The sequence below is a fragment of the Xiphias gladius genome, chromosome 12 (genome assembly GCF_016859285.1).
Source record: "Xiphias gladius isolate SHS-SW01 ecotype Sanya breed wild chromosome 12, ASM1685928v1, whole genome shotgun sequence".
NCBI classification, from domain to species: domain Eukaryota; kingdom Metazoa; phylum Chordata; class Actinopteri; order Istiophoriformes; family Xiphiidae; genus Xiphias; species Xiphias gladius.
In genome coordinates, this window is record NC_053411.1 from 17,481,222 (window position 1) to 17,502,816 (window position 21,595).

General features: G+C 45.6%; 1 protein-coding gene and 31 non-coding genes across 32 annotated transcripts in view; 2 read left to right on the forward strand and 30 right to left on the reverse strand.

The window, feature by feature from the left end:
* The window catches only part of LOC120797522 (GRB2-associated-binding protein 1-like), a 37,213-nt gene that overhangs the window by 7,196 nt on the left and 8,422 nt on the right, over positions 1-21,595 (forward strand). Inside the window, exons 3-8 of the mRNA XM_040141251.1 lie at positions 155-320; positions 1,788-1,980; positions 2,837-3,522; positions 4,992-5,074; positions 5,248-5,357; positions 6,192-6,469. Of these exons, the coding sequence (XP_039997185.1) occupies positions 155-320; positions 1,788-1,980; positions 2,837-3,522; positions 4,992-5,074; positions 5,248-5,357; positions 6,192-6,469 (1,516 nt within the window). The remainder of the gene's footprint in view (positions 1-154; positions 321-1,787; positions 1,981-2,836; positions 3,523-4,991; positions 5,075-5,247; positions 5,358-6,191; positions 6,470-21,595) is intronic.
* Positions 6,900-6,973, forward strand: trnan-guu. The gene has a single exon. It is a non-coding gene; the product is annotated as a tRNA-Asn (tRNA).
* On the reverse strand, positions 7,707-7,780 carry trnan-guu. Its single transcript has one exon. It is a non-coding gene; the product is annotated as a tRNA-Asn (tRNA).
* trnan-guu lies at positions 8,031-8,104 on the reverse strand. The gene has a single exon. It is a non-coding gene; the product is annotated as a tRNA-Asn (tRNA).
* trnan-guu lies at positions 8,679-8,752 on the reverse strand. The gene has a single exon. It is a non-coding gene; the product is annotated as a tRNA-Asn (tRNA).
* On the reverse strand, positions 9,003-9,076 carry trnan-guu. The gene has a single exon. It is a non-coding gene; the product is annotated as a tRNA-Asn (tRNA).
* Positions 9,327-9,400, reverse strand: trnan-guu. Its single transcript has one exon. It is a non-coding gene; the product is annotated as a tRNA-Asn (tRNA).
* trnan-guu lies at positions 9,651-9,724 on the reverse strand. Its single transcript has one exon. It is a non-coding gene; the product is annotated as a tRNA-Asn (tRNA).
* Positions 10,298-10,371, reverse strand: trnan-guu. Its single transcript has one exon. It is a non-coding gene; the product is annotated as a tRNA-Asn (tRNA).
* Positions 10,622-10,695, reverse strand: trnan-guu. The gene has a single exon. It is a non-coding gene; the product is annotated as a tRNA-Asn (tRNA).
* On the reverse strand, positions 12,550-12,623 carry trnan-guu. The gene has a single exon. It is a non-coding gene; the product is annotated as a tRNA-Asn (tRNA).
* Positions 13,007-13,080, reverse strand: trnan-guu. The gene has a single exon. It is a non-coding gene; the product is annotated as a tRNA-Asn (tRNA).
* Positions 13,649-13,722, reverse strand: trnan-guu. The gene has a single exon. It is a non-coding gene; the product is annotated as a tRNA-Asn (tRNA).
* Positions 13,972-14,045, reverse strand: trnan-guu. Its single transcript has one exon. It is a non-coding gene; the product is annotated as a tRNA-Asn (tRNA).
* Positions 14,296-14,369, reverse strand: trnan-guu. The gene has a single exon. It is a non-coding gene; the product is annotated as a tRNA-Asn (tRNA).
* trnan-guu lies at positions 14,618-14,691 on the reverse strand. The gene has a single exon. It is a non-coding gene; the product is annotated as a tRNA-Asn (tRNA).
* trnan-guu lies at positions 15,070-15,143 on the reverse strand. The gene has a single exon. It is a non-coding gene; the product is annotated as a tRNA-Asn (tRNA).
* On the reverse strand, positions 15,394-15,467 carry trnan-guu. The gene has a single exon. It is a non-coding gene; the product is annotated as a tRNA-Asn (tRNA).
* On the reverse strand, positions 15,718-15,791 carry trnan-guu. The gene has a single exon. It is a non-coding gene; the product is annotated as a tRNA-Asn (tRNA).
* On the reverse strand, positions 16,042-16,115 carry trnan-guu. The gene has a single exon. It is a non-coding gene; the product is annotated as a tRNA-Asn (tRNA).
* trnan-guu lies at positions 16,821-16,894 on the reverse strand. Its single transcript has one exon. It is a non-coding gene; the product is annotated as a tRNA-Asn (tRNA).
* On the reverse strand, positions 17,273-17,346 carry trnan-guu. The gene has a single exon. It is a non-coding gene; the product is annotated as a tRNA-Asn (tRNA).
* Positions 17,597-17,670, reverse strand: trnan-guu. The gene has a single exon. It is a non-coding gene; the product is annotated as a tRNA-Asn (tRNA).
* Positions 17,921-17,994, reverse strand: trnan-guu. The gene has a single exon. It is a non-coding gene; the product is annotated as a tRNA-Asn (tRNA).
* Positions 18,245-18,318, reverse strand: trnan-guu. The gene has a single exon. It is a non-coding gene; the product is annotated as a tRNA-Asn (tRNA).
* Positions 18,702-18,775, reverse strand: trnan-guu. Its single transcript has one exon. It is a non-coding gene; the product is annotated as a tRNA-Asn (tRNA).
* Positions 19,026-19,099, reverse strand: trnan-guu. The gene has a single exon. It is a non-coding gene; the product is annotated as a tRNA-Asn (tRNA).
* trnan-guu lies at positions 19,348-19,421 on the reverse strand. The gene has a single exon. It is a non-coding gene; the product is annotated as a tRNA-Asn (tRNA).
* On the reverse strand, positions 19,672-19,745 carry trnan-guu. Its single transcript has one exon. It is a non-coding gene; the product is annotated as a tRNA-Asn (tRNA).
* On the reverse strand, positions 19,994-20,067 carry trnan-guu. Its single transcript has one exon. It is a non-coding gene; the product is annotated as a tRNA-Asn (tRNA).
* trnan-guu lies at positions 20,964-21,037 on the reverse strand. Its single transcript has one exon. It is a non-coding gene; the product is annotated as a tRNA-Asn (tRNA).
* Positions 21,288-21,361, reverse strand: trnan-guu. Its single transcript has one exon. It is a non-coding gene; the product is annotated as a tRNA-Asn (tRNA).

Genomic DNA, 21,595 nt, shown 5'->3' on the forward strand with positions numbered 1-21,595 from the left:
TAGGCACATATTTGACATTTTGTGTGTGTGTCTATTTTCAATACATTCATTTGACGCTAGCTAAAGTTTGTCCATTGGTGTGTTTCTGAAATGCTCCAACAGCCTTTCACCAGTCTGCCTCTCCCCCTCCCCCCTGTGTCCCCCTCTCCTTCAGGTGGATGCCGGCCTTTCTTTCACAAAAAAGGAGCTGGAGAGCAGCTTCGTTTTCGACCTGAGGACGGAGGAGAGGACCTGGTACCTGGTGGCCGAGTCTGAGGAGGACATGAACCGCTGGGTGTCCTCCATCTGCCTGCTCTGTGGCTTCAACCCGACTGATGACGGTACAGTGGAGATTAGTTTAGACAGATAGATAGATAGATAGATAGATCAAAATATTTCTTGCACCTCTCTTGTTTTGCATTTGATGTGTGTGTGGGTTGTGGCTGAGTCAGTGTGAAAGCTAGTGGGAGGAGAGGGAACATGCAGGGAGAAAATTGGACCAAAACGTCTTCAGGATTGTGTGTCTGTGTGTCCATGATGGTAAAATGTTTTAAAATATCACAAAATATGGTTTTACGCATGACAGCTTTGCTCTGTGCAGTCATTTGACCTCTGTCTTGTTTTTGAAAAGATAGCAAAGACTTTCTTTTTTCAGTTTTATAACTCCCATTTTGGTATCCTATTTTTATCATTTGGCACACAGACAGTGTCTCATGATGTGGACACGGGATAACATTGATTATCCCATAGCGAGAACTGTAAGAAGGACTAAAAGTCAAATGTTAAGACACGCATTGCTGTTAGTTGTAGAGAAGTTTTCACCTCGAGATCCAATCAGGTCAAATATCAACTCATAGCATCATGCATAACACTCTTTTTCTAAGTAGAGTTTATTTCATCAGTGTGATTGGAATTTTTTTTTTTTATGCCAACATCAATGGATTTCTGTTTTGTCGCACCTGTTGGAGCCTACAGAATATTCATTGTACTATTAGCCTGATATGCAGGTTTTTTTTTTTACTTTATTAGGTGTACATGTAAAATCTGGTTTTAGAAACACATTTCGTTATAATACAGTTCAATACAAAACCACCACTAACTACAACCTAAGCAAGAATGGCACTCAGAGAGCACAAAGCTCCGCCAGGGCCAACGTGAAACAATATACACCAGACTTAAGAGAAAATAAGAAAAAAGAAAAAAAAAACAGCAAATTATCCGGATCCTCCTCAAAATTGAATGGCTTCTTCCCTGATCCAGGCCTCACCCTTCCACCAAGTTCAGTGCAAATCGGTTCCGCAGTTTGACAAATAAACCAACACACAACCCAACAAACAGACAGGAGTGAAAACATCACCTCCTTGGTGGAGGTAATAATAAACATATGGTATAGTCATATAGTTGACTATAGTTGAGAGCTGCCCGCAGTCAAGTTGGAGGTTGAGGTAGTTGCCAACGTAGCCCAAATTCACTGGCTTCAAGCAGAGCTGAGGAGCAGGCTTCATAGGTCTGGCTCACTTCTTGCTAACCCCACAGATTTATTTCATTTACAAGCTGCTAGTCTTCGAGTCTACATCGCTTGAGTCAGTTATTCTCTCTGGAGACACAAAGGTTCCTCTTCAAAATATCTACTAACAGCAGGTTGAGCTTTAAAGAAAATATTTCTCTTATGCTGCAATAATGACAAAGACTCCAATACCCACAATGCCCTGCAGGGAGACAAAAACCTTGGAACGGTTTCTCATAACTGTGTCCTTGCTGCTAGCAGTTACGTACAATTGGGTTATTTGATGTCTCATTTGCCACAGTTCCAGAGAGACCTCCTGTCTCTCGCCCATCCTCTGTCACCGCGATGACCCCAACCAGTGGCAATGCCACCGTCACCACGGTAGCAGGGTCAGTCCCACCTCCCTACGACCCGGTGAGTGTGCGACCCCTGGAGCCTGACGGCCACACAGAGGAAGACTACCTGTGGTTATCACACTGCCAGAGTCACATCAGGTAAACACATACACACTCACAGCCAAATACAGGAAACAAGACCAAAAAAATCTTAACTCAAGGTCCACTAAAAACATTTGCATGGACTCCCTGAATGGACGGAGTTTACTTCTCTGTTCCGAAATGTGACTGGAGGTGCATTTTGTTTCTGCCTCCAATGTAATGTGATGAGCAGCTACTGAAACTCCAACTAGACTAAAAATAACACAATAATAATGGCCAACATATTAAAAATCATCAAACAGTTTGTTAGTCATGGTTGTTTAAAAATTGGCGTACATTTGAGTGAAGCGAATAGAAAATTACCCAAAAATACATAAATACGGAAAAAGTAAACCTTCCGCACTGGTTCAGTCTGAAGAAGATCAGCTGATGGTAAATCAACTAGACTAACAGTCAGAGTTACAGGTTCAGACGTGTTGAATCTAAGTAAGGGGATTAGAAGTTTATCTTAGTCTGGATCACACCCCCACTGTTCAAAAATCGTTTATTACTCAAAGCTTCGTGGGAAGGTTCATCCGAAAAACACAATAAAACCTATTGTCCCCATTAGTGTGACCATTTTTATCTATCCAGATAGTTTTGGGCCTGATTTGGGCTCGGAGATTTGGCTGTAGCTCGCCTGGAACTCTGACTCAAAGCACAAAGAACCTGCATTTGAAAACTTCAACAGCAACTTATGTTTATAGAAGTCATAATACAGTTGCTCACAAAAACTCTACAGACCTCGGTGTGAACAGTTTCAGCGAGAACTACTTTCTACCAAAGAATTTTTTTGTTGACACGATATGAGTTATAAAACTGTCCCTGTAGATCCTGATATAACTCTTTTATTTTGGTCTCTCTCTGTCTCCAGGCCTCCTTTAGGTTCCTGGCCCTCTCTTGAAACCGAATACAACGACAACCTCTACCCTCCTCCATCTGCCACCTCCTCTTCCTCTTCCTCTTCCTCCTCTCCTTCCCTCGTTCAAAATGGACTCCAACCTCAATCTTCCTCCTCTTCCTCCGGCCTTAGGACGGCTCCATGGACAATTGGTTCGATGACAGGTCCTCTCAGCCAGTCTCTGGATGCCAGCATGACCTCTGACCTCCAGAAGCGAGCAGGCAGAACTCGTTGTCACCCCTCTCCTCACCCCAGGAAGCACTCCCTGGATTTCCACCTGCGTCCTGTGGCGATACCTCTCAGTGATGATACACACTTCAACGTGCATCCAAATATGCACTCATACACCACCAGCGGTTACCAGATCCCCCGCCCAGCATCCACCCCGCAACCACACCCCCCTCACCGCCTGTCCTCTACCCCAAGTGTGGACTCTCTGACCCAGGGGGAGCTCAATGCCTCCACTCCGACTCCTCCTCCACGCCCGCCGAAGCCCCCGGCGATCGCAGCCCAGGGAGAGAGCTCATCTGTGGGCACGGGACCTGCCACGCTTCCCCGATCCACCTCAGAGCCGGACAGGAGGGATGGATGTGTGGAAGGAGGAAGTGGAGGTCTTCCGAGGAGTAACACTGTCTCTATACCAGGACGCACGCAGATGGGTAAGATGGGAACAGTGTGTCCTGACTAAGCTTTAACTAAAGACCTTGTTTTAAAGGAATAGTTCGACATTTTAGGAAATATCCTTTTTGGTGTCTTGCAGAGAGTTAGATGAGTCGATTGATGGTCTGGCAACGCTTTCCTTTTTACAATTTGGTTTCGTATGGACTAAACAAATGAGAGTCTAATATTCACTCTTATTTTGGCTTTTTCTGGGTCTCCACTAACTCCGGAGAATGATATCGGTCTCCGTAGCTGCTAAATGCTCCACTTGGTTCACCAGCTAGTCACTAACTTTGTCTGACCCAAAAACGACAGCCTGACAAGCAAGCAAGTATTGTTTCTGGTTTCTGGTCTGGTTTCCAATTACTGAAGAGATGTGATATTGTTATTGTTTTAAGTGCACTATATCTTTGACTTAAATGTAATCATCAATGCAAAAGTCTAAAAATTTAAAATAATGAATACACAAGAGGCGCAAACTGATTCAGACTGCCGGCCTGACAGCACTGCTCACAGAGAAGAGCCCTTTAGTACTTCTATGGCCCTCAGTAGTATTGTAAGTAAATGGAAATACTGATACTTATTGTTGCCAATTCAGTGTTTAGTTTCATTTCCTGCAAAATCCCTGTGGGAGGCTGCATCGTCACTATTAGCCAGCAGAGAGCTTTAAACGTGGCACCTCAGAGGAGGTCAGAGGGCACTATAGTTACTAAGAGGCTTTAATGTGCAGAAATGGCAACATTGATGGATTATATCCTTACAGCTGAAACAATTTGTGCCTGTTTGCACCATAGTTTGATTGGCATTAGTTTCGTTAATACAAGAACTTTGCCCCGAAACAACACAAAGAGTTTTTTCAGTCAGATCTCTCTTTTCAGCCTGGTTGGTAAAAGTGTACATTGTCCCCAGTGTTCTTTCCTGATGGAGAAACAGCTGCTTAAGAGCATATTTAGGAAAACGGTTTCTATATCCGTACATGCTCAGGCTTGGTGCTTTGTGCGCATTTTTTTCCTTTCTAAGTGAATGACCCTTTTGTCAACCTACAGTCAGATCTGGTCAAGGTCTATTTCACTCTGCATAAAACGTGTGAGTGAGATAGACAAAGCAGTTTTTTATCAGTCTGTCAACAGAAGTCTAAAAGCCGCACAAATGTTCTTACAGGCATTTTAATACACCGGTGGATGATATATTATTCCTTTTCCGTGCAGAATTATATATAACATTTAAAGGAAATATTTTTGGGAAATACACTTATTCTGTTTATTACTAAGCGATAGGCTGGCTCTAGCTTCATATTTAGGTGATGTAAAACCAAAACAATAAGCTAAAAGGTGGCTAAAAAGCTCCATAGAGCTGCTTCGTGTAGAGTGGTATCAATCCTCTCGTCTAACTCTCAGCAAGATAAGCGTATTTCCCAAAATGCTGAGCTTCAGGTGGTTTACTGTGGTCTCTATACTCTGTGTTTCAGGTTGTGAGTCTTTTCATATCCCTCGGTCACTGTCTGACAGAGCGAGCATGTTTGAATTCAGCGAGAGCTTCAACAGTTACTTTGTAAGTTGAAAGTTTTAAAATCTCAAGAATAAAATACTGCACCTGTGAAAGAATTTCTGTTCTTCCATCTTCACTTATTATTTCAGGCAGATCATACCAAATTGTCAAAAAGTCCACTTCAGTAAAATGTATCTCTGTCCCACTCTTGGTTTCTTGATCTTTATCTCTTTCAGTTTAATAAAGGCATGGTACCTCTGGGTAGTGTTTGCTCCGAAGATGATGACGTGGATGAGAACTACGTTCCCATGAGCGCTGCCACCACTGAGCCTCCTGTTGCACCGAGGTTAGTCAGAAGATACATGATATTGTTCTAGATATGGATTTGCTGTTGGCAGGAAATCACCGATTTCCGAGTCAGAGCCTTCAAGTAATCACAGACACTTGAAAATACGAAATAGTAATCTTTTTTAAACACAATTGGTAATTCATGAAAAAAGGGAGGGACCGAACAAGGGGAGATCAGCCACATCCCCCAGGACAATTAACACACACAGTCTCTAATCAGTTATAAACATCACTGCAAACCCACACACATGGGTAGATAGACTACTTCTTTAAGGCAAACCACTCTAAGAGGCACGGCACCCTCTTCTGGAGGCACTGCAATCCTACAAACACTACAGTACAATTAACACACACTTTCCTCCCCAGGGACGCCACGGGGAAGGGAAACCATACAATTGCCCTCCCTGCTAAATCACGTTAACACCTGCACTGTCTTTCTCTCCAAGCTATTAAAAACATACACACAGATATAGACATAAATGTTCATGCAAATGGTTTTAAAGGGTCACTTAACTCTCTTAGACTGTTCAGGTTTTGGCGTCACACAGAGGGGAAAGACGGAAGGGGTTTGAAAGGCTGGCCTCTCTAAAACCCTCTTGAAAACCCAAAACCTCATCAAAGATCCTCAAAGAACGACAAAACAGTCTGAAAGAGCACAGGATTCCACTTAATGACCCATGGGCTCCCTTTAAATGGCTGTCAAACCCTCTCAGATTCAGCCATACCCACTTCAACAAGCAATAAATACCCTTAGGGATCCCTGGATTTTCCTGAAACTTAGTTTAAAAAACTTAAAACAGCACACTTAAATTTCTAATCTCTTTTCTTCCAGGGTGCCTCCACCTCCTCCCTCTGACTCCTTTGTCCAACTCCAAGATGGCAACTACGTCCCCATGACCCCCCTGGCTCCTTCCCTTGCCACAGGTGACATGGCGTCCCTGGGAAGGAAAGTGCCTCCACCCGTCCACATGAGCTTCCGTAACTCCGCTCTGACTCCAGTGGCTCCCCTTACCCCGCCGCTCCGGAGGAACACGATGAACGCTGCCAGTGGAACAGAGGTCGAAGCCATGCCCCCTCCGATCCACCGCAACCTGAAACCACAACGCAGAGGTGAGTACGAACATATCCGGAATTTGTAGCTTATCCTGTGGGATCTGGAACTGTTACTTGGTTTGTAACTTTTGCAAACATCTCTACACAGATCTGCCGATGTAGTAGAACAGCATTACATAATTAAGTTACAAATGGACTATCAGTAAATTGAAAGAAAGAAAATTACAGTTAGTAAAAAAAAAATCTTTTTAACAGTAACCTTCAAGCCCACCCACGGACGTTTTACAGTCAAATTAACCAGGTTACATCATCTAAATGAAAAATTTGGTCCCTGTAATAGAGAATGGTAAGAGACACCATGAGGAAGAATATATACCCAACATGATTAAAAATTCTGCCATATTGCACAGCCCAAAATTACCAAGTAGCAGCTGAAAATTGGGAATTGAATAATTCTCGCACACCCCCTCCTGTTGAGCACAAAGTTGTCTCTGTGGCGCAATGGGTTAGCGCGTTCGGCTGTTAACTGAAAGGTTGGTGGTTCAAGCCCACCCAGGGACGTTTTATGGTCCACATGGTTTATTAGACCCTTCGCTCCAAACACATTCCAGGTTTTTCATTCAGATGATGTAACCTGGTTAATTTGACTGTAAAACGTCCCTGGATGGGCTTGAACCACCAACCTTTCAGTTAACAGGCGAATGCACTGACCCATTGTGCCACAGAGACAACTTTGGATGGTTGTAGAAGGGGTGTAGCCTCATTATTCAATTCCCACCCCCCTAAATTTGCTACTTGGTCATTTTGGGCTGTGCAATATGGCAGAGCTAACCGATTGCGCCACAGAGACAACTTTAGCATTAAACGGAGGGGGTGTGGCTTCCACATGATTTATTCGACCCTTCGCTCCAATCACAGTCCAGGTTTTTCATTTAGATAATGGAAACTAGTTGATTTGACTTTAGAACGTCCCTTGGGTGGGCTTGAACCACCAACCTTTCAGTTAACAGCCGAACGCGCTGACCAATTGGGCCACAGAGACAACTTTGGAGCATTGTGGAAGGGGTGTGGCCTCATTATTCAATTCCCACCCCCCTGAATTTGAAATTTCAGCTGCTACTTGGTCATTTTGGGCTGTGCAATATGGCAGAGCTAACCGATTGCACCACAGAGACAACTTTAGCATTAAATGGAAGGGGTGTTGCTTCCACATGGTTTCTTTGACCCTTCGCTCCAATCACAGTCCAGGTTTTTCATTTAGATAATGGAAACTAGTTTATTTGACTGTGCAAAACGTCCCTGGGTGGGCTTGAACCACCAACCTTTCAGTTAACAGCCGAACGCGCTGACCAATTGCACCACAGAGACAACTTTGGACTATTGTGGAAGGGGTGTGGCCTCATTATTCAATTCCCACCCCCCTAAATTTGAAATTTCAGCTGCTACTCTGTCATTTTGGGCTGTGCAATATGGCAGAGCTAACTGATTGCGCCACAGAGACAACTTTAGCATTAAACGGAGGGGGTGTGGCTTCCACATGATTTCTTTGACCCTTCGCTCCAATCACAGTCCAGGTTTTTCATTTAGATAATGGAAACTAGTTTATTTGACTGTAAAACGTCCCTGGGTGGGCTTGAACCACCAACCTTTCAGTTAACAGCCGAACGCGCTGACCAATTGCGCCACAGAGACAACTTTGGAGCATTGTGGAAGGGGTGTGGCCTCATTATTCAATTCCCACCCCCCTGAATTTGAAATTTCAGCTGCTACTTGGTCGTTTTGGGCTGTGCAATATGGCAGAGCTAACCGATTGCGCCACAGAGACAACTTTAGCATTAAACGGAAGGGGTGTTGCTTCCACATGGTTTCTTTGACCCTTCGCTCCAATCACAGTCCAGGTTTTTCATTTAGATAATGGAAACTAGTTTATTTGACTGTAAAACGTCCCTGGGTGGGCTTGAACCACCAACCTTTCAGTTAACAGCGAGCAGCTGACCAATTGCGCCACACAGAGACAACTTTGGATGGTTGTAGAAGGGGTGTGGCCTCATTATTCAATTCCCACCCCCCTGAATTTGAAATTTCAGCTGCTACTTGGTCGTTTTGGGCTGTGCAATATGGCAGAGCTAACCGATTGCGCCACAGAGACAACTTTAGCATTAAATGGAAGGGGTGTTGCTTCAACATGGTTTCTTTGACCCTTCGCTCCAATCACAGTCCAGGTTTTTCATTTAGATAATGGAAACTAGTTTATTTGACTGTAAAACGTCCCTGGGTGGGCTTGAACCACCAACCTTTCAGTTAACAGCCGAACGCGCTGACCAATTGCGCCACAGAGACAACTTTGGACTATTGTGGAAGGGGTGTGGCCTCATTATTCAATTCCCACCCCCCTAAATTTGAAATTTCAGCTGCTACTTGGTCATTTTGGGCTGTGCAATATGGCAGAGCTAACCGATTGCGCCACAGAGACAACTTTAGCATTAAATGGAGGGGGTGTGGCTTCCACATGATTTATTTGACCCTTCGCTCAGATCACAGTCCAGGTTTTTCATTTAGATAATGGAAACTAGTTGATTTGACTGTAAAACGTCCCTGGGTGGGCTTGAACCACCAACCTTTCAGTTAACAGCCGAACGCGCTGACCAATTGCGCCACAGAGACAACTTTGGAGCATTGTGGAAGGGGTGTGGCCTCATTATTCAATTCCCACCCCCCTGAATTTGAAATTTCAGCTGCTACTTGGTCGTTTTGGGCTGTGCAATATGGCAGAGCTAACCGATTGCGCCACAGAGACAACTTTAGCATTAAATGGAAGGGGTGTTGCTTCCACATGGTTTCTTTGACCCTTCGCTCCAATCACAGTCCAGGTTTTTCATTTAGATAATGGAAACTAGTTTATTTGACTGTAAAACGTCCCTGGGTGGGCTTGAACCACCAACCTTTCAGTTAACAGCCGAACGCGCTGACCAATTGCGCCACAGAGACAACTTTGGACTATTGTGGAAGGGGTGTGGCCTCATTATTCAATTCCCACCCCCCTGAATTTGAAATTTCAGCTGCTACTTGGTCGTTTTGGGCTGTGCAATATGGCAGAGCTAACCGATTGCGCCACAGAGACAACTTTAGCATTAAATGGAAGGGGTGTTGCTTCCACATGGTTTCTTTGACCCTTCGCTCCAATCACAGTCCAGGTTTTTCATTTAGATAATGGAAACTAGTTGATTTGACTGTAAAACGTCCCTGGGTGGGCTTGAACCACCAACCTTTCAGTTAACAGCCGAACGCGCTGACCAATTGCGCCACAGAGACAACTTTGGACTATTGTGGAAGGGGTGTGGCCTCATTATTCAATTCCCACCCCCCTGAATTTGAAATTTCAGCTGCTACTTGGTCGTTTTGGGCTGTGCAATATGGCGGAGCTAACCGATTGCTCCACAGAGACAACTTTGGCATTAAACAGAGGTGGTGTGGCTTCCACATGATTTCTTTGAGCCATCACTCTGATCACAGTCCAGGTTTTTCATTTAGATAATGGAAACTAGTTGATTTGACTGTAAAACGTCCCTGGGTGGGCTTGAACCACCAACCTTTCGGTTAACAGCGAGCAACGCTGACCAATTGCGCCACAGAGACAACTTTGGGCTGAAGTGGAAGGGTGTGGCCTCATTATTCAATTCCCACCCCCCTGAATTTTAAATTTCAGCTGCTACTTGGTCATTTTGGGCTGTGCAATATGGCAGAGCTAACCGATTGCACCACAGAGACAACTTTAGCATTAAATGGAAGGGGTGTTGCTTCCACATGGTTTCTTTGACCCTTCGCTCCAATCACAGTCCAGGTTTTTCATTTAGATAATGGAAACTAGTTGATTTGACTTTAGAACGTCCCTGGGTGGGCTTGAACCACCAACCTTTCAGTTAACAGCCGAACGCGCTGACCAATTGCGCCACAGAGACAACTTTGGATGGTTGTGGAAGGGGTGTGGCCTCATTATTGAATTCCCACCCCCCTGAATTTCAAATTTCAGCTGCTACTTGGTCGTTTTGGGCTGTGCAATATGGCAGAGCTAACCGATTGCGCCACAGAGACAACTTTAGCATTAAATGGAAGGGGTGTTGCTTCAACATGGTTTCTTTGACCCTTCGCTCCGATCACAGTCCAGGTTTTTCATTTAGATAATGGAAGCTAGTTGATTTGACTGTAAAACGTCCCTGGGTGGGCTTGAACCACCAACCTTTCAGTTAACAGCCGAACGCGCTGACCAATTGCGCCACAGAGACAACTTTGGATGGTTGTGGAAGGGGTGTGGCCTCATTATTCAATTCCCACCCCCCTGAATTTGAAATTTCAGCTGCTACTTGGTCATTTTGGGCTGTGCAATATGGCAGAGCTAACCGATTGCGCCACAGAGACAACTTTAGCATTAAACGGAGGGGGTGTGGCTTCCACATGATTTCTTTGACCCTTCGCTCCAATCACAGTCCAGGTTTTTCATTTAGATAATGGAAACTAGTTTATTTGACTGTAAAACGTCCCTGGGTGGGCTTGAACCACCAACCGTTCAGTTAACAGCCCAACGCTGACCAATTGCGCCACAGAGACAACTTTGGATGGTTGTAGAAGGGGTGTGGCCTCATTATTCAATTCCCACCCCCCTGAATTTGAAATTTCAGCTGCTACTTGGTCATTTTGGGCTGCGCAATATGGCAGAGCTAACCGATTGCGCCACAGAGACAACTTTAGCATTAAGTGGAGGGTGTGGCTTCCACATGGTTTCTTTGACCCTTTCCTCCAATCACAGTCCAGGTTTTTCATTTAGATAATGGAAACTAGTTGATTTGACTGTAAACGTCCCTGGGTGGGCTTGAACCACCAACCTTTCAGTTAACAGCGAGCAACGCTGACCAATTGCGCCACAGAGACAACTTTGGAGGGTTGTAGAAGGGGTGTGGCCTCATTATTCAATTCCCACCCCCCTGAATTTGAAATTTCTGCTGCTACTTGGTCGTTTTGGGCTGTGCAATATGGCAGAGCTAACCGATTGCACCACAGAGACAACTTTAGCATTAAATGGAAGGGGTTGCTTCCACATGGTTTCTTTGACCCTTCGCCCAATCACAGTCCAGGTTTTTCATTTAGATAATGGAAACTAGTTGATTTGACTGTAAACGTCCCTGGGTGGGCTTGAACCACCAACCTTTCAGTTAACAGCGAGCAGCGCTGACCAATTGCGCCACAGAGACAACTTTGGATAGTTGTATAAGGGGTGTGGCCTCATTATTCAATTCCCACCCCCCTGAATTTGAAATTTCAGCTGCTACTTGGTCGTTTGGGCTGTGCAATATGGCAGAGCTAACCGATTGCACCACAGAGACAACTTTAGCATTAAATGGAAGGTTGTTGCTTCCACATGGTTTCTTTGACCCTTCGCTCCGATCACAGTCCAGGTTTTTCATTTAGATAATGGAAACTAGTTGATTTGACTGTAAAACGTCCTGGGTGGGCTTGAACCACCAACCGTTCAGTTAACAGCCCAACGCTGACCAATTGCGCCACAGAGACAACTTTGGATGGTTGTGGAAGGGGTGTGGCCTCATTATTCAATTCCCACCCCCCTGAATTTGAAATTTCAGCTGCTACTTGGTCGTTTTGGGCTGCGCAATATGGCAGAGCTAACTGATTGCACCACAGAGACAACTTTAGCATTAAACGGAGGGGGTGTGGCTTCCACATGATTTCTTTGACCCTTCGCTCCAATCACAGTCCAGGTTTTTCATTTAGATAATGGAAACTAGTTGATTTGACTGTAAAACGTCCCTGGGTGGGCTTGAACCACCAACCTTTCAGTTAACAGCCAAACGCTGACCAATTGCGCCACAGAGACAACTTTGGAGGGTTGTAGAAGGGGTGTGGCCTCATTATTCAATTCCCACCCCCCTAAATTTGAAATTTCAGCTGCTACTCTGTCATTTTGGGTTGTGCAAAATGGCGGAGCTAACCGATTGCTCCACAGAGACAACTTTAGCATTAAACGGAGGGGGTGTGGCTTTCAGATGATTTCTTTGAGCCATCACTCCGATCGCAGTCCAGGTTTTTCATTTAGATAATGGAAACTAGTTGATTTGACTGTAAAACGTCCCTGGGTGGGCTTGAACCACCAACCTTTCAGTTAACAGCCGAACGCGCTGACCAATTGCGCCACAGAGACAACTTTGGATGGTTGTAGAAGGGGTGTGGCCTCATTATTCAATTCCCACCCCCCTGAATTTGAAATTTCACCTGCTACTTGGTCGTTTTGGGCTGTGCAATATGGCAGAGCTAACCGATCGCGCCACAGAGACAGCTTTGGGCTGAAGTGGAAGGGGTGTGGCCTCATTATTCAATTCCCACCCCCCTGAATTTTAAATTTCAGTTGCTACTTGTTAATTTTGGACTGTGCAATATGGCAGAGCTAACCGATTGCACCACAGAGACAACTTTAGCATTAAATGGAAGGGGTGTTGCTTCCACATGGTTTCTTTGACCCTTCGCTCCGATCACAGTCCAGGTTTGTCATTTAGATAATGGAAACTAGTTGATTTGACTGTAAAACGTCCCTGGGTGGGCTTGAACCACCAACCTTTCAGTTAACAGCCGAACGCGCTGACCAATTGCGCCACAGAGACAGCTTTGGGCTGAAGTGGAAGGGGTGTGGCCTCATTATTCAATTCCCACCCCCCTGAATTTGAAATTTCAGCTGCTACTTGTTAATTTTGGACTGTGCAATATGGCAGAGCTAACCGATTACACCACAGAGACAACTTTAGCATTAAATGGAAGGGGTGTGGCTTCCACATGGTTTCTTTGACCCTTTGCTCCGATCACAGTCCAGGTTTGTCATTTAGATAATGGAAACTAGTTGATTTTACTGTAAAACGTCCCTGGGTGGGCTTGAACCACCAACCTTTCAGTTAACAGCAACGCTGACCAATTGCGCCAGAGACAACTTTGGATGGTTGTAGAAGGGGTGTGGCCTCATTATTCAATTCCCACCCCCCTGAATTTCAAATTTCAGCTGCTACTTGGTCGTTTTGGGCTGTGCAATATGGCAGAGCTAACCGATTGCGCCACAGAGACAACTTTAGCATTAAATGGAAGGGGTGTTGCTTCCACATGATTTATTTGACCCTTCGCTCCAATCACAGTCCAGGTTTTTCTTATAGATAATGGAAACTAGTTGATTTGACTGTAAAACGTCCCTGGGTGGGCTTGAACCACCAACCTTTCAGTTAACAGCCGAACGCGCTGACCAATTGCGCCACAGAGACAACTTTGGATGGTTGTGGAAGGGGTGTGGCCTCATTATTCAATTCCCACCCCCCTGAATTTGAAATTTCAGCTGCTACTTGGTCGTTTTGGGCTGTGCAATATGGCAGAGCTAACCGATTGCACCACAGAGACAACTTTAGCATTAAACGGAGGGGTGTGGCTTCCACATGATTTCTTTGACCCTTCGCTCCAATCACAGTCCAGGTTTTTCATTTAGATAATGGAAACTAGTTGATTTGACTGTAAAACGTCCCTGGGTGGGCTTGAACCACCAACCTTTCAGTTAACAGCCGAACGCGCTGACCAATTGCGCCACAGAGACAACTTTGGATGGTTGTAGAAGGGGTGTGGCCTCATTATTCAATTCCCACCCCCCTGAATTTGAAATTTCAGCTGCTACTTGGTCGTTTTGGGCTGTGCAATATGGCAGAGCTAACCGATTGCGCCACAGAGACAACTTTAGCATTAAACGGAGGGGGTGTGGCTTCCACATGGTTTCTTTGACCCTTCGCTCCAATCACAGTCCAGGTTTTTCATTTAGATAATGGAAACTAGTTGATTTGACTGTAAAACGTCCCTGGGTGGGCTTGAACCACCAACCTTTCAGTTAACAGCCGAACGCGCTGACCAATTGCGCCACAGAGACAACTTTGGACTATTGTGGAAGGGGTGTGGCCTCATTATTCAATTCCCACCCCCCTGAATTTGAAATTTCAGCTGCTACTTGGTCGTTTTGGGCTGTGCAATATGGCAGAGCTAACCGATTGCGCCACAGAGACAACTTTAGCATTAAACGGAGGGTGTGGCTTCCACATGGTTTCTTTGACCCTTCGCTCCAATCACAGTCCAGGTTTTTCATTTAGATAATGGAAACTAGTTGATTTGACTGTAAAACGTCCCTGGGTGGGCTTGAACCACCAACCTTTCAGTTAACAGCCGAACGCGCTGACCAATTGCGCCACAGAGACAACTTTGGAGGGTTGTAGAAGGGGTGTGGCCTCATTATTCAATTCCCACCCCCCTGAATTTGAAAGTTCAACTGCTACTTGGTAATTTTGCGCTGACCAATTGCGCTGACCAATTGCACCACAGAGACAACTTTGGACTATTGTGAAAGGGGTGTGGCCTCATTATTCAATTCCCACCCCCCTGAATTTGAAATTTCAGCTGCTACTTGGTCGTTTTGGGCTGTGCAATATGGCAGAGCTAACCGATTGCGCCACAGAGACAACTTTGGCATTAAACGGAGGCGGTGTGGCTTCCACATGATTTCTTTGACCCTTCGCTCCAATCACAGTCCGGGTTTTTCATTTAGATAATGGAAACTAGTTGATTTGACTGTAAAACGTCCCTGGGTGGGCTTGAACCACCAACCTTTCAGTTAACAGCCGAACGCGCTGACCAATTGCGCCACAGAGACAACTTTGGATGGTTGTGGAAGGGGTGTGGCCTCATTATTCAATTCCCACCCCTCTGAATTTGAAATTTCAGCTGCTACTTGGTCGTTTTGGGCTGTGCAATATGGCAGAGCTAACCGATTGCGCCACAGAGACAACTTTGGCATTAAACGGAGGCGGTGTGGCTTCCACATGATTTCTTTGACCCTTCGCTCCAATCACAGTCCGGGTTTTTCATTTAGATAATGGAAACTAGTTGATTTGACTGTAAAACGTCCCTGGGTGGGCTTGAACCACCAACCTTTCAGTTAACAGCCGAACGCGCTAACCAATTGCGCCACAGAGACAGCTTTGGGCTGAAGTGGAAGGGGTGTGGCCTCATTATTCAATTCCCACCCCCCTGAATTTTAAATTTCAGCTGCTACTTGGTCGTTTTGGGCTGTGCAATATGGCAGAGCTAACCGATTGCACCACAGAGACAACTTTAGCATTAAATGGAAGGGGTGTGGCTTCCACATGGTTTCTTTGACCCTTCGCTCCAATCACAGTCCAGGTTTTTCATTTAGATTATGGAAGCTAGTTGATTTGACTGTAAAACGTCCCTGGGTGGGCTTGAACCACCAACCTTTCAGTTAACAGCCGAACGCGCTGACCAATTGCGCCACAGAGACAACTTTGGATGGTTGTGGAAGGGGTGTGGCCTCATTATTCAATTCCCACCCCTCTGAATTTGAAATTTCAGCTGCTACTTGGTCGTTTTGGGCTGTGCAATATGGCAGAGCTAACTGATTGCGCCACAGAGACAACTTTAGCATTAAACGGAGGGGGTGTGGCTTCCACATGATTTCTTTGACCCTTCGCTCCAATCACAGTCCAGGTTTTTCATTTAGATAATGGAAACTAGTTGATTTGACTGTAAAACGTCCCTGGGTGGGCTTGAACCACCAACCTTTTGGTTAACAGCCAAACGCGCTGACCAATTGCACCACAGAGAAAACTTTGGAGGGTTGTAGAAGGGGTGTGGCCTCATTATTCAATTCCCACCCCCCTAAATTTGAAATTTCAGCTGCTACTTGGTCATTTTGGGCTGTGCAATATGGCAGAGCTAACCGATTGCTCCACAGAGACAACTTTAGCATTAAACGGAGGGGGTGTGGCTTCCACATGATTTCTTTGAGCCATCACTCCGATCGCAGTCCAGGTTTTTCATTTAGATAATGGAAGCTAGTTGATTTGACTGTAAAACGTCCCTGGGTGGGCTTGAACCACCAACCTTTCAGTTAACAACGAGCAGCTGACCAATTGCGCCACAGAGACAACTTTGGATGGTTGTACAAGGGGTGTGGCCTCATTATTCAATTCCCACCCCCCTGAATTTCAAATTTCAGCTGCTACTTGGTCGTTTTGGGCTGTGCAATATGGCAGAGCTAACCGATCGCGCCACAGAGACAGCTTTGGGCTGAAGTGGAAGGGGTGTGGCCTCATTATTCAATTCCCACCCCCCTGAATTTTAAATTTCAGTTGCTACTTGTTAATTTTGGACTGTGCAATATGGCAGAGCTAACCGATTGCACCACAGAGACAACTTTAGCATTAAATGGAAGGGGTGTTTCTTCCACATGGTTTCTTTGACCCTTCGCTCCAATCACAGTCCAGGTTTTTCTTATAGATAATGGAAACTAGTTGATTTGACTGTAAAACGTCCCTGGGTGGGCTTGAACCACCAACCTTTCAGTTAACAGCCGAACGCGCTGACCAATTGCGCCACAGAGACAACTTTGGATGGTTGTGGAAGGGGTGTGGCCTCATTATTCAATTCCCACCCCCCTGAATTTGAAATTTCAGCTGCTACTTGGTAATTTTGCGCTGACCAATTGCGCTGACCAATTGCACCACAGAGACAACTTTGGACTATTGTGAAAGGGGTGTGGCCTCATTATTCAATTCCCACCCCCCTGAATTTGAAATTTCAGCTGCTACTTGGTCGTTTTGGGCTGTGCAATATGGCAAAGCTAACCGATTGTGCCACAGAGACAACTTTGGCATTAAATGGAAGGGGTGTGGCTTCCACATGGTTTCTTTGACCCTTCGCTCCGATCATAGTCCAGGTTTTTCTTTTAGATAATGGAAACTAGTTGATTTGACTGTAAAACGTCCCTGGGTGGGCTTGAACCACCAACCTTTCAGTTAACAGCCGAACGCGCTGACCAATTGCGCCACAGAGACAACTTCGGACTATTGTGGAAGGGGTGTGGCCTCATTATTCAATTCCCACCCCCCTGAATTTCAAATTTCAGCTGCTACTTGGTCGTTTTGGGCTGTGCAATATGGCAGAGCTAACCGATTGCGCCACAGAGAAAACTTTAGCATTAAATGGAAGGGGTGTGGCTTCCACATGGTTTCTTTGACCCTTCGCTCCAATCACAGTCCAGGTTTTTCATTTAGATAATGGAAGCTAGTTGATTTGACTGTAAAACGTCCCTGGGTGGGCTTGAACCACCAACCTTTCAGTTAACAGCCGAACGCGCTGACCAATTGCGCCACAGAGACAACTTTGGATGGTTGTGGAAGGGGTGTGGCCTCATTATTCAATTCCCACCCCTCTGAATTTGAAATTTCAGCTGCTACTTGGTCGTTTTGGGCTGCGCAATATGGCAGAGCTAACTGATTGCGCCACAGAGACAACTTTAGCATTAAACGGAGGGGGTGTGGCTTCCACATGATTTCTTTGACCCTTCGCTCCAATCACAGTCCAGGTTTTTCATTTAGATAATGGAAACTAGTTGATTTGACTGTAAAACGTCCCTGGGTGGGCTTGAACCACCAACCTTTTGGTTAACAGCCAAACGCGCTGACCAATTGCACCACAGAGAAAACTTTGGAGGGTTGTAGAAGGGGTGTGGCCTCATTATTCAATTCCCACCCCCCTAAATTTGAAATTTCAGCTGCTACTTGGTCATTTTGGGTTGTGCAAAATGGCGGAGCTAACCGATTGCTCCACAGAGACAACTTTAGCATTAAACGGAGGGGGTGTGGCTTCCACATGATTTCTTTGAGCCATCACTCCGATCGCAGTCCAGGTTTTTCATTTAGATAATGGAAACTAGTTGATTTGACTGTAAAACGTCCCTGGGTGGGCTTGAACCACCAACCTTTCAGTTAACAGCCGAACGCGCTGACCAATTGCGCCACAGAGACAACTTTGGATGGTTGTACAAGGGGTGTGGCCTCATTATTCAATTCCCACCCCCCTGAATTTCAAATTTCAGCTGCTACTTGGTCGTTTTGGGCTGTGCAATATGGCAGAGCTAACCGATCGCGCCACAGAGACAGCTTTGGGCTGAAGTGGAAGGGGTGTGGCCTCATTATTCAATTCCCACCCCCCTGAATTTTAAATTTCAGTTGCTACTTGTTAATTTTGGACTGTGCAATATGGCAGAGCTAACCGATTGCACCACAGAGACAACTTTAGCATTAAATGGAAGGGGTGTTGCTTCCACATGGTTTCTTTGACCCTTTGCTCCGATCACAGTCCAGGTTTGTCATTTAGATAATGGAAACTAGTTGATTTTACTGTAAAACGTCCCTGGGTGGGCTTGAACCACCAACCTTTCAGTTAACAGCCGAACGCGCTGACCAATTGCGCCACAGAGACAACTTTGGATGGTTGTAGAAGGGGTGTGGCCTCATTATTCAATTCCCACCCCCCTGAATTTCAAATTTCAGCTGCTACTTGGTCGTTTTGGGCTGTGCAATATGGCAGAGCTAACCGATCGCGCCACAGAGACAACTTTGGCATTAAATGGAAGGGGTGTTTCTTCCACATGGTTTCTTTGACCCTTCGCTCCAATCACAGTCCAGGTTTTTCTTATAGATAATGGAAACTAGTTGATTTGACTGTAAAACGTCCCTGGGTGGGCTTGAACCACCAACCTTTCAGTTAACAGCCGAACGCGCTGACCAATTGCGCCACAGAGACAACTTTGGATGGTTGTAGAAGGGGTGTGGCCTCATTATTCAATTCCCACCCCTGAATTTGAAATTTCAGCTGCTACTTGGTCGTTTTGGGCTGTGCAATATGGCAGAGCTAACCGATTGCGCCACAGAGACAACTTTGGCATTAAACGGAGGCGGTGTGGCTTCCACATGATTTCTTTGACCCTTCGCTCCAATCACAGTCCGGGTTTTTCATTTAGATAATGGAAACTAGTTGATTTGACTGTAAAACGTCCCTGGGTGGGCTTGAACCACCAACCTTTCAGTTAACAGCCGAACGCGCTGACCAATTGCGCCACAGAGACAGCTTTGGGCTGAAGTGGAAGGGGTGTGGCCTCATTATTCAATTCCCACCCCCCTGAATTTGAAATTTCAGCTGCTACTTGTTAATTTTGGACTGTGCAATATGGCAGAGCTAACCGATTGCACCACAGAGACAACTTTAGCATTAAATGGAAGGGGTGTGGCTTCCACATGGTTTCTTTGACCCTTTGCTCCAATCACAGTCCAGGTTTGTCATTTAGATAATGGAAACTAGTTGATTTTACTGTAAAACGTCCCTGGGTGGGCTTGAACCACCAACCTTTCAGTTAACAGCCGAACGCGCTGACCAATTGCGCCACAGAGACAACTTTGGATGGTTGTAGAAGGGGTGTGGCCTCATTATTCAATTCCCACCCCCCTGAATTTGAAATTTCAGCTGCTACTTGGTCGTTTTGGGCTGTGCAATATGGCAGAGCTAACCGATTTCGCCACAGAGAATACTTTAGCATTAAGTGGAAGGTGTGTCTTCCACATGGTTTCTTTGACCCTTCGCTCCGATCACAGTCCAGGTTTTTCATTTAGATAATGGAAACTAGTTGATTTGACTGTAAAACGTCCCTGGGTGGGCTTGAACCACCAACCTTTCAGTTAACAGCCGAACGCGCTGACCAATTGCGCCACAGAGACAACTTTGGACTATTGTGGAAGGGGTGTGGCCTCATTATTCAATTCCCACCCCCCTGAATTTGAAATTTCAGCTGCTACTTGGTCGTTTTGGGCTGTGCAATATGGCAGAGCTAACCGATTGCACCACAGAGACAACTTTAGCATTAAATGGAAGGGGTGTTGCTTCCACATGGTTTCTTTGACCCTTCGCTCCAATCACAGTCCAGGTTTTTCATTTAGATAATGGAAGCTAGTTTATTTGACTGTAAAACGTCCCTGGGTGGGCTTGAACCACCAACCTTTCGGTTAACAGCGAGCAGCTGACCAATTGCGCCACAGAGACAACTTTGGATGGTTGTGGAAGGGGTGTGGCCTCATTATTCAATTCCCACCCCTCTGAATTTGAAATTTCAGCTGCTACTTGGTCGTTTTGGGCTGCGCAATATGGCAGAGCTAACTGATTGCGCCACAGAGACAACTTTAGCATTAAACGGAGGGGGTGTGGCTTCCACATGATTTCTTTGACCCTTCGCTCCAATCACAGTCCAGGTTTTTCATTTAGATAATGGAAACTAGTTGATTTGACTGTAAAACGTCCCTGGGTGGGCTTGAACCACCAACCTTTTGGTTAACAGCCAAACGCGCTGACCAATTGCACCACAGAGAAAACTTTGGAGGGTTGTAGAAGGGATGTTGCCTCATTATTCAATTCCCACCCCCCTAAATTTGAAATTTCAGCTGCTACTCTGTCATTTTGGGTTGTGCAAAATGGCGGAGCTAACCGATTGCTCCACAGAGACAACTTTAGCATTAAACGGAGGGGGTGTGGCTTCCACATGATTTCTTTGAGCCATCACTCCGATCGCAGTCCAGGTTTTTCATTTAGATAATGGAAACTAGTTGATTTGACTGTAAAACGTCCCTGGGTGGGCTTGAACCACCAACCTTTCGGTTAACAGCTGAACGCGCTAACCAATTGCGCCACAGAGACAGCTTTGGGCTGAAGTGGAAGGGGTGTGGCCTCATTATTCAATTCCCACCCCCCTGATTTTTAAATTTCAGTTGCTACTTGTTAATTTTGGACTGTGCAATATGGCAGAGCTAACCGATTGCACCACAGAGACAACTTTAGCATTAAATGGAAGGGGTGTTGCTTCCACATGGTTTCTTTGACCCTTTGCTCCGATCACAGTCCAGGTTTGTCATTTAGATAATGGAAACTAGTTGATTTTACTGTAAAACGTCCCTGGGTGGGCTTGAACCACCAACCTTTCAGTTAACAGCCGAACGCGCTGACCAATTGCGCCACAGAGACAACTTTGGATGGTTGTAGAAGGGGTGTGGCCTCATTATTCAATTCCCACCCCCCTGAATTTCAAATTTCAGCTGCTACTTGGTCGTTTTGGGCTGTGCAATATGGCAGAGCTAACCGATCGCGCCACAGAGACAACTTTGGCATTAAACGGAGGCGGTGTGGCTTCCACATGATTTCTTTGACCCTTCGCTCCAATCACAGTCCGGGTTTTTCATTTAGATAATGGAAACTAGT